The 15,410-nt window shown below is 39.9% G+C and overlaps 1 protein-coding gene across 2 annotated transcripts in view; it reads left to right on the plus strand.

The window, feature by feature from the left end:
• The window catches only part of IBTK (inhibitor of Bruton tyrosine kinase), a 56,144-nt gene extending 40,992 nt beyond the window's left edge, over nucleotides 1-15,152 (plus strand). For both annotated transcript variants that reach the window (XM_085056440.1, XM_085056441.1), the window contains exons 26-29: nucleotides 3,716-3,868; nucleotides 10,494-10,562; nucleotides 10,672-10,804; nucleotides 13,189-15,152. In XM_085056440.1, coding sequence (XP_084912566.1) covers nucleotides 3,716-3,868; nucleotides 10,494-10,562; nucleotides 10,672-10,804; nucleotides 13,189-13,314 — 481 coding nt within the window. In that variant the 3' untranslated portion in view covers nucleotides 13,315-15,152. The remainder of the gene's footprint in view (nucleotides 1-3,715; nucleotides 3,869-10,493; nucleotides 10,563-10,671; nucleotides 10,805-13,188) is intronic.
• Nucleotides 15,153-15,410: the final 258 nt, after the last annotated feature.

Consider the following 15,410-nt stretch of genomic DNA (forward strand, 5'->3'; position numbering starts at 1 on the left):
GGTTGTACCTCCATGGGAGCAAAGATTTCTGCGTGCCCATCACAGTCACTCTTAAGCTATATGTCATCTCAATTTGTTTTCATCCATGTACACCTAATTTTAAAATGTAGGGTCTAATTTCTCCCCCAATCCCTTAAATGTATTCTGATATAATTTTGGGCAAAATCTACAGTTTTGTTTTAAAGAGGGAGGACAATGAGTTGCTTTGCATTTAAAGATTCGGACTCTTCCTGACCTCTGAATGAAAATTGAGACCTTCATGGTAGGAGAAACAAGGTTTGCAATATTCATCTTTTGAAGTCTATTGAATGGATGAATTTGAGTTCTTAAAACTGGTTATACAATAATAAAATAATACTCCATCCAAGATTTTTAATCTTACTGCTAATGTTGTAATTATCCATAAAGACAATGAAATATAAAAATTATAAAAAATAAAGACAAAATTGTGTGTAGAAATAAAATGAGGGTGAAGGAGAATCTCCATCCTTTATCAGGTGCAGTGACACAACATGAAGGAAATCCTGAGGCACTTGATGTCTTCTTTGGGTCAGTCTTTCATAATAAGACCAGTCATTTTCCAGGTACCCAGCTCCATGGGCTGGAATGAAGCCCCATAATCCAGGGGGAATAGTCAGTGATGTGCTACACCACTTAGACACACACAAGTCTATGGGGCTGGATGGGATCCACCCAAGGATACTGAGGGAGCTGGTGGAGGTGATCACTGAGCCACTTGGAATCATTTACCAGCAGCCCTGGTGAAACAGGGAGGACCCAGGTGACTGGAGGTGAGCCAATATGACACCCACCTGAGGACAGATCAGAAAGAGAATGTGGGGAACTACAGGTCTGTCAGCCTGACCTCAGCTCCAGGGAGGCTCATAGGGAGATCATCCTTAGAGTCATAACATGGCATGTGCAGGACAACCAGGTGGTCAGGTCCAGCCAGCACAGGTCCTGCCTGAATAGTTTGACTTATTTGTGCTATTCATCTCTTCTCTGATAGGTGATTCTTTACCTATTGGATGTTATTTAAACTACCAACTGCCGTTGAACTGTTATTTGCATTTAAAAAGCAAATAAGGACTGATTCTTGAATATCCCTAGATAACTGTGTCCAAAAAATATACTGTGCTCTTAAGGTTCTGATTAAACAGTTTTTGGAAGGAGCTAGGCCTACTGTGTTACACAAACCATCTTAGGTGGAAAGGCTAGGGTGTATTTCAGGAGGATGGAATCCAATCTAATGCTCATGTGGCCACCACACGATTCCACACGTTCCTCTCCTGCGTTCCTCTGGCTGCTGATCTGAAAAATGCTGGTGGCTCAAGAGTTCAAGCAAAGAACCAGTGGGAGCTATATGAATTTTTAAAATTAGACCTAGCTGCTGGAAGAGAGCACTTATTGAATAAACTTTAAGCTGTTTTAGGCAAGCCATCAATTATTTGATTGCCCCTGCTAGTTGTTCAGAGTATTTTTGTGTGTAAGTTATAATGGTGTTACTCATCTACTCTAATATTATATCTGCAGAGTAAGTCTGTAAATTCACAATGGACTATTAAGTGTCTTTGGCAGTCGATTGAGCTTTCCACACATGCAGTATAGTCAAAGCCATAGAGCTTGTGTTCCAGTGAAATCAGATATTCATCTTGGATGTGCAGTGAGCACACTTGCCAGAAGGGTGTGGGACCTTCTGGCTCTTTTTTTGGTTGACTGAAATACAGCATCTGTCATACATGGTGCCCTATCTTTTCCACCAAAAGAAACCTCCAGTTTCATAGTTTTTGGGGAAACTGAACCTCTATTTCCTGCTTTGAAGAAAAGTGAAAATTGGAAGGGAAAAATAAAATATCGCACAAGGAATGCTTTGAAAAAAATGTCCAAAGTTAGCTGCATATTGACTTTATTAGTTCTACAAACCTACTTTGATCGAGGGAATGGGGGTAGGCTTACTTGTTCTGGGCCTTTTTTAAGCTCAGGAGAGTCTGTGGCTTTTCAAGCTTAGAGAAACTTAGTCATATTCCACCTTTTTTTTTTTTTAAGGTATAAATTAGGTTTTCTAATTTTGCAAATTAGATAGAAATGACAGTGTATCAGGCAGGACAAGCTGAAATTTGGAGTTACTGTTAGGAAAATTTTGTACCAGTTTTCAGACAAACCATTTTAAGTCACAAATAGTTTTTTTGGATGGATTCACAAACTGAGAATGACACAGTTGATTTTTTGGTAGATGTTGTTTTGGAGTTTTTGGCTTGATTTTTTGTTTTTTGGTTCTCTGTTGCAAGTGAATCTGATCACAGTACAGAATTTTCATGAAAATGGGTAGGCTACTTGAAATGTTAGTAGCAAAAGAAGCTTCTGTGACAGCAGATCCCATAGACCATTTGCCTGCTTGGTATAATAGGCTTTGGGAAGTTCTGGTCAAAAGCTTGCCTGTGTGCCAACTGGTGGTAGGAATCAAGGATGTGCAAAATTACTATAAGCGCCTGTATCTCGAAGTTCCCATTCTCCTTTCTGTGTCTTCTGTGCTGCTTCTCTAATATTTTAATAAAAAAGAAAGAAGATCCAAACTTAAGCCAGGGTGGTCTAACATCAGACATCATGCATAGCTTTCAGAATTTTTTGTTGTAAGATTTCAGATACAAGGTTGTACTTTTAAAATTCCATCATATTTGTTATCATAAATTGTGTACCACCTTGATGTAGTTTGAAAGTCTTTGACGTCAGATGCTGCTCTTCTTATGCAGCTGCACAAACAATTGGCATTGTATAAAAAGCTTGTTTTACTTTAGTAGTGTTTATAAATGGTCCCTTGTTTCTTTGAATAGATAAAAAGCAGAGCTGTTCTTTCAGAATGTATTTTGTGTATTTTGCAATGAATGGGACTGCGATGCTTAGTAAAGTTAAATGTAAGCAAATATAGTAAAGTTACATATATGAAGAATGAATTCCAAAGCCTTGATGGAAAAGAGAAGGCCTAGTGGTAACTGCCTATTTTTGGGTTCAGAAAGTATTCAGAATACCTAAGATGCTAAATTGCTATATCTTCATAATGGTTTATTTTTGAAAGGTAATATGTAGGCTCTAATTCAGTAACTTATGCTTGGAGAAGTAAAAGGAAATGAAGGATATCAGTTTTACTGAACTTCACTGTGGATTAAGTGATTTATAGAGCCTCCAGCAGGTATGAGTAACTCATTCAGTATCTTGGAAGAAAAAAGTTCAGCTATACTTGACTTCTGTGCTGGCAAACTGCCTGGATTAGATCAACAGTACCTGGAGCATTGTGTGATTTTTTTATAAAAATACTTTTCAGGGACCAGTACTGTTAGAAAAGGTACAGCTTGTCTAAGACAAGCCATCTATGAAAAAAAATTACAAGAGATGTTGGGGGGAATAGGTGGAAGGGTGGGGTTTGGGTTTGATTTTTATGTTTGTTTGTTTTGCATAATTCTAATGAAATTTCAAAACTAATGGCTTCCTCTGTTCTCATAGGTATTTGTTTCTGGTTCTTTACCTGTATGACCCAGAATGACTCATTTTAGCAAATAGGGTCTAGCAGGATAATGGTGATACACAAAACCTAAGTAATATTTTTATTTTTAGTAAGTAGAACGGCCTCTTTGCTGTCTGAATAATGGAATAATATGGAGTCTTGGAAAGTGCAAGTGTAAAGTGCATTGGTTTTTGTCTCATTTTTATTTTTAAAAAGGTCATCTTCATTACATTCTGCCTTGCCAAAGTCATTCCGTGATCTTGTAATGGAAGAAGAAAAATGTATGAGTGTGAATAATTCACCTGGTACTGGTATTAAAAGATGTGGCTATAAAGGATCTGAGGATTCATCAGTCCAAAACACCATAAGGTAAGAATGCATTTTTTTTTCTTATTGGTCAACCATTACACAAGAAACACAATGACCTGTTAAATTATGCTGAAATAAGAAAAAATAAAATTATCATTTGAAAAAGATTCTTCTAAGCATTCTTCTGATGATTCTGTTTAGTAAGATTTTATTAATTAAATACTCTTTAGAATTGGAAGCATACAGACTAAAGTAATATAATGCCCCTGCTAATTGTTTCAGGTTCAAAGACCTTGTATCCATATAGATATGTGTGTGTGTGTGTGTGTGTGTGTGTGTCTATCTAAAGACTTGAGGCTTCAAACAAAATATGTCTGTATTTGTTTGCATATATATGTATGTATAAAATTATAAACCTGTGTTTTCTAACCTCTGTAGAAATCAGGTATTCATGAGCATTCAGATACATGGGCATTCATGAAACATTTTGTTAAAGAGTATTTCTGTGTAACCACTGAGCAGATAAAATCAGTTTATTCAAGTGCAGTTCTGGCATTTCCTAATCTGAGTTTTCCTAAAAGATGACTTCATTGTTTAGGTACAGTTTTTCATAGATTAAGAGGGCATACATAAACATTGCTGCACTAGTTATGTCTGTGTATTATAATTACTGTGGGGCTACAGTTCTAAGGACAAAAATAGGGCACGTGTAAATTATATGTATCTAGTTACTTGACAATATTGGTTGTTGGTCAAAACGTTTTAACCATGCATCCTCTCGCTACCTACCATAAAATCGCTGTTTTGGGTTAAAATGACTGCCTAAGATGAGGAAGGAAATCTCAGCCTTATTCCTGAAGGTCTGTACGACTGAAGGAAAGAAATCTCAGCCTTATTCCTGAAGGTCTGCCCACCCATCTGCATCTCTTCCTCCTGTCATCAGTAACTTTGAAGGCTAGGCATTTCAAATATATTTACAAAACAGCCTGAAAATCTTCAGCTTTCCCACCTACTACCTGGAAGTAGTGAAGGCCAGCTGACCCACAGTGGTAGGGAGGCCAAGTGTTACAGCAGGACTGGCTGGCTGGTGGCTTCCCTGGTAAGGGGCAAAGCCCTGGGGCCAGAGTGAGGTGAGCAGGGCAGACTGTGACAGAAACTAGCATGAGCCACAGACAGGTGCATTAGGATGAGGCAGGGTTGACATCAAACCTTCAAGTCAAGTCAGGCTCAGGAACAGCAAGACTGGGCTTGGGCATAGCTGCAGCGTAGCTCAAGAAACCTCTGAGGGACTGAGCTTAAATGCAGCTCTTGAGTAAAGAGGGGGAACTTCTGTAATCCTTCAAACAGCTCTTCTTACAACTCAGCTTTAGAGCAGCCTGACTGAAGTTTACACAGCTGCACTGAGGGAGAAGTTTGCAGAGCTCTTGGTGCACAGGGAGCCATGTCATTATCTGCCTGTTTTTCTTAGGAACTCCTGTTGCATTCTCCTCCAGTAACTGAGTCCTCTGAGGAAGAGAAGGTCCTGCTGGGCCTCACTTTTGGTTGTTCCGTTTGTATAAAAACTGGTGTTTCCCTAGGACAGAAGTAGTACGTGTTTTGCTGCTAGATAAAGAACAAAATGAGGGCAGAAATGTAAGAACATTGTGTGTGGGATGGTGTCTGAGCAGAGAGGTAGGAGACATTTGGAGTGTGTGTGATGGAGAGGCATTCTTCAGGAGCAGAAGAATAAAGCTGAAGTTACTGTAGTGAGTGGAGATGTGGGGACATGAGACACAAATCTGCAGAAGAGCAGGTATCGTTCCTTTTGGTGCTAGCACAATAATAAAACTTCATCATGTGGGAGATGCCAAGGGCTGGTGATAAGAGAATTTGCACTGGATGCTATTATTAGCCTTGACACAATAGCTCTGTAATCTTCATGAAGTTATTTCTTTTCCTTTTGCATTACTCTCACTAGTCTGTGCAGTCTGGCCAATCTGCACGCTCTCAGAGTGGATTATTTGAGCTGAATCCAAGTCTAATTCATTAACTGTCTGAAAAAGATACATTAAGCTTGCAGAAGCCTAGGAGATGGCTAAATTGACTATCATCACTTTGAAAAGAAGGCCCTTCCAGAGCTATTTCAGCTTGTTTTTGAATTGTGTCTGAAGATGCTTATTTCTCTGTATTAGATGTAAAAAGCCTAGGTGACTAGTTCCTCCATCTGAAACTTAGGAGTTGAGTTTCTAGTTTGAGGTAATTTTATTTTTTGACTGTACAGTTCCTGTCACAGTAGGCTCTGATTTTTGCCTGTGGCATTCAAGGGCTATATCTGTGAAGATTAATTATCCACACCCTTACCCCTTCCTTGTTAAGGGAAGGAAATTACACAAATGTAGAGCATAAGTAATCCTCACCTGTTGATGTCAGACTTGCTGATGGGACACCAAAGATAGTTGCATGGCTTAATGTTACTGCTTTGTCTTTGTCCTTGGACAAACCCTGCACTAATTAAACTGACAATCGTCTTAGGTCTCTGGATGAGGGTGTTTTGGATGGTGGCATAAGCACTCTTCTGTGTACTGTCACCTTCCGATTTATGCAATAAAGAATTTTTTTTAGGTAAACCATGTCACGAACTGTGGTGATGTGAACTGGATTTAATCCAGAGGCAGATCATCCCAAGACCTGGGGTATGTGGATGTGGCTGCATTGTTTCCAGGGGCACCTCAGCCTTGGGAGTTACTCTGTGCAGCTGTGCATGTGTAGCTCACAGTCCAAGCTAAAAGCATAGGCCTGACATGACTTTGTTGTGGCTGCCTGAGTTGTCTTCACTGTTTTACTCCAGGGAGCTGTGAAGCGTCTTAGTGGAAACAAGTATTTGTAGCTTTGTGTGGGAATGGCCTAGTTCTGTCATGGCTAATAATGAGCTAATATGTAGCACATGACTCAAATGGTAAAGCAAAACCCAGGAGGTTCTGCAGAAGACCAGGCTTTGTGTTCTTTTTCTGAGAGTAGTTATTAGATCAGGGAGGCACCAAACCTGACCTGGCTTCTCATGAACAAATACTCAAGAAACACTGGGGAGCTGAGGGCTGGGACGTTTTGGTGGCTGTGCAAGAGTCAGGGCAAGTTCAGCCAACTGAGTTAATCAGGTTGGTTCAGTACTGATGATACTTGGCTGGTTTGTTTCCATGCAGAACCATTTATGTCTCTGCATCAGTCTTTAATTTCCAAGACTTCCCAGTTTCCAATTTCTATATTTTTGAGACTTTTCCCCCATTTTTTTGTATATGTTAGCTTTGCATCTTCTGTCTATTCCATTTCTCCTAGTTATTTTGATGCCAGATGAGGAATTAATTTAACATGTTGAAATATCTGCACTTGATTTAATATCTGGACTGAGTGTCTTGCTAGTAAGAAACACAGATGTACATATGTACAAATAGCTTCAAAATATCTGGACTGCTTCCTACATCTTTTAAAGCCACATCAGCTTTAAATGAGGGAGATGATACAAGTGTTTACTTACCTTTCAATTGATTGCTAGAATGTGCTGTGATGCTGCAACTTCCAGTTTTTGGCAACTCCCGTTGAGGTGACTTTTTTGGTTGTTGTTTGAGTTGTTTGTTTGTGGAGAAGTCTTACTCTGGAAAGAACTTTTAGTCCATACTGCAACAGGTTTGTTAAGTATAACAATCAACTTGGGTTCATTTGTAGTAGTGCTGTGATGTCTTGGATTGGGAGTGGACAGAAAAGTGTAGCTGTCAAATCAATTTTGTCAAATGGGCAGGAAGGTGAGTATTATTAAAGGAAGTGGAAAGAGATAAAATTGAGAGGTAACATCAGTGTAAAAGCACAGAAAGCCACCTTCATCTCCTCTTCCTTTTCCTTGGTTCTTGCCTGCTTTTTAATGTTGTTATCTTTAAGTGCAGTCAAAGCTGGAAGCTAATTCATCATAGAATATTTTGTGTTGGAAGGGACCCTAAAGATCACCTGTCATGGGCAAGAACACCTTTCACTAGACCAGGTTGCTCAGAACTCCATACAGCCTGGCCTTGAGCACTTGCAGGGATGGTGCATCCACAACGTCCCTGGGCAACCAATGCCTCACCACCTTCACAGTGAAGAAGTTCCTCTTAATATCTAATCTAAACCTGCTCTCTTTCAGTTTGAAACCTTATTCTGTCATTACATGCGCTTGTAAAAAGTCCTCTGCTATCTTCCTTGCAGTCTCCCTTCATATATTGGAAGGCAACAATTAAGTCACCCAAAGCCGTTTCTTTTCCAGGCTGGACAACCCGAATTCTCTCAGCTTTTCCCTAGGTGGGAGGTGCTCCATCCCTCTAATCATCTTGGTGGCCCTCCTGTGGACTCACTCCAAGGTCCCTGTCTTTTTCTTGTGCTGAGGGCCCCAGAGCTGGATGCAGCTAAAAAGTAGTGCCCTGTTTTGAAATCATAGAATAATTTAGATTCTGTAGTTTAGCCTCCCACTCCAAGTAAGTCTAGCTAGATCATGTTGCTCAGGACCTGGTCTTGTTGAGTTGTGGCTGCTTCCAAGTGGGAAGATACTACAAACTTTTTGGGCAGCATGCTTCAACAGATAATCATCTCCCTGTGGGATTTTTATTTTTCCTTTTATCTATCTGGGATTTACTATTTTGCCTCTTGTGTATGTTGCCTCTATCCTGTCGTTGTGCACGTCTAAGAAGATTTTTGCTTCATCTTTGCTATAGCCAGCAGTTAGGTAGCTGAAGACAGCAAATGAGGTCTCCCCTTTAGGGAGATCTCCCTCTTCTCTCTTTAGGATTAAGAAAACACATTCTTTCTGTTGCGTGCCCCAGCCCTTAATCTTGGACATGTTCCAACCTCACAGGGTCCTTGTATTGAGGAGCCCAATCTTGAGAATGATACTCTGTATATAGATGAAGAAATACAACATATGAAGGGGAAGAGCCACTTCCTGTGCCTGCTTTGTTACACTATTGCTAGCACAGCCCAGCATGCAGTTGGCTGTCTCTGCTGCAAAGGCGCTTGCTGGTAACATCTACTTGTTGCCAGGCAGGACTTTGCAGGTTCTGTTTTTTCTCTGCAGAGCTGCTTTCTAGCCAGTCAGTCCCGGCCTGTACTGCTTTGTGGAGCTGTTCTTTTCCAAATACAGGACTTTGCACTTGCCTTTGAAATTCATTGGTTCTCTGTTGCCCATTTCTCCAGCCTCTTGAGGCTTCTGAAAGGCAGCCTGGCATCCAGAATGTGCACTGTCTCCACGTCCAGCTGTGGCCTGTTGAGGTTCTGTTCTGTTCTACCAAAGATGCTTAACATAATGGGTTCCAGTATAAGTCCCTGAGGACCCCCACTAGTGCTTTGTTTCCAGTTGGACTTTGTACAGCTAATCCATTTCCAGACCATTATCCACCCATCTCGTTGTCCATTTGCTCAGTCCATATTTTCAGACTGAGTACAAGGATACATGACCTGGCAGTGTGCATTGTTTATTTTGTGGGGAAAATTATGTGTTGTGACAAAAAGCTCAACACAATTCATTTAAATACATTTTTGAAGATGGATGTTGGATTTCAGATTTTTTGAGATCTTGCCCTTACCACTTAGTGGTAGGAATCATATTCTTTGTTGTCCTTGGAATTGTATTCTGGGGAAAATATTTCAGACAGAGAACTTGGTAGTTACTGGAATTCTCTTAACTTTCTATAGATTTTTTCTCTGTTTCATCCAAGAGTTTGTGGTCACTTACAAAGGATTACCAAAACTTTAAAGAAAATTGAGAGTGATTTATTGAAACAGCAACACCGTTAGAGTTATTTGCAGCGCATAGAATAATTCAAAATTGTTTGCCAGCATGTCACAGTATGCTGTAACACTTCTTTAGGGTTCTGGAAATTGCAAAACTATCCTGTCAAAGATAGGTATTAAATCATGAGAATAGGGCCCTCTCTTCCTACTGGTGTAGGGTTTTTCTGCAAATATACTTGTCTCTCAAGGAATACAGTATACCAAATATGACTTCTTTTTGTTGAGAGGTTAACATTTTGCAACTGAATAAAATATTTTTCTGTTGGGGACTCTGTAAATATTTCAAGATTCTTTTCTTCTATTCTGTTAGTTATAGTTTTATGCTATTCTTATGAATGTGGGAGGTGGTTACAGGATATGTACTGAAACTCCATAATTTCTGGGCTTGCACTCAAAGTAATTTACTGTAGGGCTACTGTAGCACTGTCTCTTTTGCTTGAAACACTTGATTTGGGTGCAGGACAATTGTTTGGATTTTTTATCATCTTGAATCTTTTTATCACAAATAGTTTATTCTTTCATGTTAGTTGCAAACTTTTCTAGGTAGTGCTGTTAGTGCGTAACTCAGTTGGCTAATTTACATGTAAAAAAGCCTTTTTTTTTTTTAATAAACAACCAAAAATGAAGCATGTTTTTTCAAATGCTTGGATGTTAGGAAATGCCAGAATTAATGCCCAAGATAAAATTTCATTAGAGTCTGGTAGTTAGAAATGAGAATCAGTGTCTTCTTCAGTCACATTAGCACACTTAAATTCAACATTATATCCTAATGCCTTTCCGCTGGAAAAACCTTATACATTTTTTATAATTGCCTACTGTACGTTTGTATTTCACAATATGATGTAGGAGAATGCTCTGTCTGTGACTTTTACTTACCTTTCCTACCTTTTTCCAGGTTCACCACTAGAAGTAACCCTGGTCTGGAAGACCATGTTCTGGATTCTCCACAGCTGGAGAATCATAAGTAAGTTTGGCAGTGGCTTAGATTCTGGAACTTTTTTCTGTGTGTTGTGCTGACCTTGATGTTGCCTCATAATGCTGTTTGGTTTGTTGTTTTGGTTTTTTTTTTGCAGTCCTTGGTCAGCAGCATCACCGACCAGCTCTCCTGTGATAGCACCTGTCATGTTTTCAGCTATTGTAGAGGAAGAGCTCCAGCAAGAAGCTGCTCTTATTAGAAGCAGAGAAAAGCCTTTGGCATTAATCCAGGTAAAGTGCTAAGTTACTGCTGCTCTAATGTAACACAAGGAGTTTCCAATGACTCTTTCAGAGATCAGTTATTAGTATTAATTATGTATTAGTACATTTCATTTACATAATGATATTAAATATAATTTAATAATAACTTCACATTGCTGTTTGATAAAGTAGGTCTCTGTTAAAGTCTAATTGACTACTGAGTCCATGATAAATGTATTTGCAGCATGAGAGAATGGTTGACTTTGGAAGGAACCTCTGGAAATTGTCTTAATCAAGCCCCTGCTCAGAGGAGGGTCAGTTTAGAGCATGTTTCTTAAAGCTGTGTCCAGGCAGCTTTTGATTATCAGCAAGGATGGAGACTAACGGCCTCTCTAGGAAGCCTGTTCCAGGGACCACTCTGACAGCAAAAAATATTTTTAAATGCCATTTTCTGCTTTTCAATCTGTGCCCATTGCCTCTTCCCGTCTTTGGGTACCACTGAGAAGTCTGTGGGTCAGTAGTCTTTATTTTCTCCTGTCAGGTATTTATATACTTTCATAAGATCTCCCTAAGCCTTCTTTTCTCCATGCTAAATAAATGCATGTGCTTGGCATCTCCTCAGTGTCAGATGCACTGGTCTCTTCGTCGTTTTTATGCCACGTCACTGGACTGTTCATTTTAGCTATCTTGTACTGGGAAGTCTAGAAGTGGACCCAGCACTCCTAAAGTGTCTCATCAGTGCTGAGAGGGGAAGGGTCATCTCTCTCATTTTGCAGGCCGTGCTGTCCCTCAGAGAGCACAGTAGTCTGACACCCTTCTTTGCTATATGAGCACATAGCTGGCTAAAAGGCTAAATTGTCCACCAGCACCCCAGCTCCTTTTATGCTAGGCTGCTTTCCAGCTTGTCAGCTCCCAGTGTGTACTGGTGTCTGGGGTTATTCTCCCCAGGAGCTGGACTTTGTGTTTCCCTTTCTTGAACTTCATAAGATTCCTTGTAGCCCATTTTTCCAGCTTTGTCTGGATCTCTCTGAGTGGCAGCACAACCATCTGGTGTATCAGCCACTCCTTCCAGTTCTCTACTCCTTGCAACCTTGCTGAGAGTGCACTGTGTCTTGTCCTGTGGGTAGTTGATGAAGCTGTTAAACAGTGCTGGCCCTAGTCTCAGTCTCAGTCTTGCTGATAGGCCTCTAACTGGACTTAGTGCCACTTGTCAAAACCCTTTGAGACCACCGGTTCAACCAGTTTTCAGTCTGTCTCACATTCTGCTTATGAGGTCTGTTCTTAAGCTAGTCCACTGAATTCTTAGTCAATCCTTAAGCTGTACCACTTTCCTAGGAATCACCTAGTAGTCACCCAGATCCTCTTGCCCTTCTTGAAAGTAGGAATGACATTTGATTCTTTCCAATCTTCAGGAATAAACCCTTGTTGCAACAGATTTTCAAAGATTTTTTTGAGCGTGGGCTTGCAGTCATATTGGCCGACTGATCTCAGCAGCCTGGTGTTGCTGAAAATCCATCTTACCACTAAAGACCAAGATGAAGGTCCCTAACCTTTTCCATGTCTTTTTCATCCAGAGTGGATCCATGTTGTCTTTTTTTTTCACTGCTGTAGAAGCCTATTTTGTTGCCCTTCATATTCCTTACCAGATTCCAACACAGATGGGCTTTGACGTTTTTAATTCTGTTCCTGTATGGTAACAGTGTCTCTGTTTTCCTTCTGTGTCACTTTTCTCTGCTTCCACCTCTTGTATGCTTCCTTTTTGTCTGAGTTTTGGCTGGAGCTCTTTTTTTGTCTGTGCAGTTCTCCTGCCATTCTTACTTGGCTAAGAAGCTCATTGGCGTGGTCTGTTCTTGAGCTTGGAGGACATGATCCTTAAAATCAACCAGCTGTCCTGGACCTTTCTTCTTTCTGTGGCCAAATCCCACTAATTTTTCCAAGCAGATGCCTTCACAGTCTTCTCTTCTGAAGTCCCAAGTTGTTTGCTGTTTCTGTTGTTCCCAGCTTTGAGGTCCCTTAATTCTAGCACCTCACTGTCGTTGCAGCCAAGTCTGCCCTCAACCTTCTCATCCCTGAGCAATCCTTATTTTTAAGTGTGAGATCCATCAGAATGTCTCCCTTGGGCAGCTCCTTGATCATCTGTGTTAAGAATTTTTCACCAATGGAGGGACCTGCTAGAGTGCTTGTGTCCTGCTGTCTTGCTGTTCCAGCAGATATCAGGGCGACTTACATTTCCCTTGAGAAGCAGGGCCTGAAAACATGAGGTTTCTTCAAGTTGTCTGAAGAATGCATCATCTACTACTCCCTCCTGACTGGGAGGTCTGATGCATTCAGGACCAGTAAAGCCAGTTCATAACCATGCCCATGGTGTAAATGTGGACCTGCCACTGACCTACATGCTCTTTTTTTCCTTCCAGATTGAGGAGTGTGCAATTCAAGACTTGTTAGTCCACTATGAAGCTTTTGACAACCCTGATGAATTTGTGACCGTTGAAAGGGCTCCCCAGGGACCTATAGCAGCACCTATGTGGAACAAGCACTAATTTGTACTCTTCACAGTCCTCCCTTCCACAGTTTTCACAGTTGTATGTGCACTTTTGAAACTGTAATTCTTCTTACAAGTAAAACAGGACTGGAAGAATAAGAATCATGTAATTTTTAACATCAGCATTAAAACACTGCCCATAATCACTAGGTATTTGTTAGAGAGAATGAAATAATGTGTTCACTGTGTCCTTACCCACAGTATCTATTGTATGTATGTTTTTGGAGAATTTCTTTAATAATACATATTATTAGTAATGTTACATGAGGCTGTAGATTGGGAATGTATTTGCTAATCTTAAATTGTAAGGGTTTTTGTTAAATTTACAGGTGGCTGAAAAGCGAGTGTTTATTTTGTGATTTAATATGAAATTAAATGTGCAGAATTAAACACCTTTAAAGTTTGGGGGGTGCTGTGTACTTCAGAGCTTTCTTGCAAATTGGGGATATTGGGAAAAAGTTTGTGCTTGAACTTCATGTAAAAGTACAGTTTGACAGTGCAGTTTTTCTCAAGTTACTTGTGCAAGTCCTGGTTCTCTGGTTGCTGTGGCCAGAGTGTTTCCCTGTCGTGCCCCAGGCTGTGCCTCTGTGCCCAGCATTGCCTGTGCTCGGCTCAGCTGTGCATGTTTGTCACTGCTTTGAGTGAGTCTGGCCTTGGAGCAGCCATCTCTGTCTTGAAATAAAGCACACAGCTCAAGAGAATGTGGTGCCACTTAATTAGCCCATCTATAGTCTTACTCTGGTAAATATGGTACAGTTTTAGAACTGCTGTGTTTGAGGGATGATTCACTTGAAGTGCTGAGGAAATAAAAGATCTGTGTGTATGTTGTTAAAGCTATAGGGGCGAGTGCTTGACTGGGGAATTTGCAAACACCTAACCTGCAAAGATTACCATAGATGGCTTTCAATATTGTGTTCCAAAGTTCTCTGTGCCTGGTTGAAACAAATTCATCTATAAAAAAGAAAAAAAAAGGTAGCCTTATCTGCAATATTCTGTCTAGTTTGTCTTCTTTGTATTGATGTGTTTGAACTTGTACTTTCTCAATAGTGTCAGTACTCTTGAACTCGGGAAAACTGGAATGGAGAGATCTGCAGAAAATGAATGTAGAGAATTGATCACTGTGTGATAAAAGAATCTTGAAAAAAACAATGTAGATATGTCTTAATGATTTCAGGTCAAGCTACACCAAAAAATCCCCGACAAAAATTGTAACAAACGCAATAAACCATAAAATCTTGATTTATACAAAGTTAGTATACTTTATGTGCTGTCTATAAATTCAATGATTTAGGTAACTAGAGTAATCTGTAATTACTTCTTTTGTGTCTGAAACAAGAACTGTAGACATTTTGAAGCTACACAGGCAAAGAAAGGTAGGTTTTAATTCTGTTTTAAATTCTACTGTAGGTAATTAATTCACCATACTGATGATAATACTTGCATTAAGGGCTTTACTTGATGCACTAAAGGGCCTTAGGGCCCGCAGAAACAATCCTGGTTTAAAAGAAAACTTATGTAATGTGAGAAATAGCTTGTGGAAGCAGTGGGCCTTTCCAGGTGTGAACCTAATTTGTTATCAAATGTAAAATTATGGTTAATTTACTTTTTTTTTTTTTTTTTCCAAAATGTGCTGTTGAAAGTCTCATCATCCTGAAATTTCAAGAGGATTGATGTTTCCACCATGCCAAGGAGCTTGACTGCTTTCAAGTTGTGGTTTATTGTCACAGTTTGTTTAGGCATAATCACTTGGTTATGTGTAATATTCATAAACAAAAGTGTGGAATGATCAGTGTACCACTCTTCTGGAGTTAAAAACATTAAACTGTTGTGTTAGAACAGCTTTGTTAAGGCTCAAATTTGTCCCAGAAAGCTGCCATTTTCTAGCTCAGATGCCCAACTTTATAACCTTTTTTTTTGTAATGCCAAACATGAATTCTATCTTTGCAATAACATTTTGTCGTTTCTGGGCTTGTTAACTCCTTCAGCTTGCACCAAAAGAGGGTGGAATTCCCGGGTTCTAGTGACCATAAAGCAACACATCAGAGTTTGCAGTAAAAACCAGTATATAGTATAGAAGTTCAAGGAGATGTAGCT

The sequence above is a fragment of the Lichenostomus cassidix genome, chromosome 3, assembly GCF_008360975.1.
Source record: "Lichenostomus cassidix isolate B80296 chromosome 3, HeHo_3.0, whole genome shotgun sequence".
Taxonomy (NCBI): Eukaryota; Metazoa; Chordata; class Aves; order Passeriformes; family Meliphagidae; genus Lichenostomus; species Lichenostomus cassidix.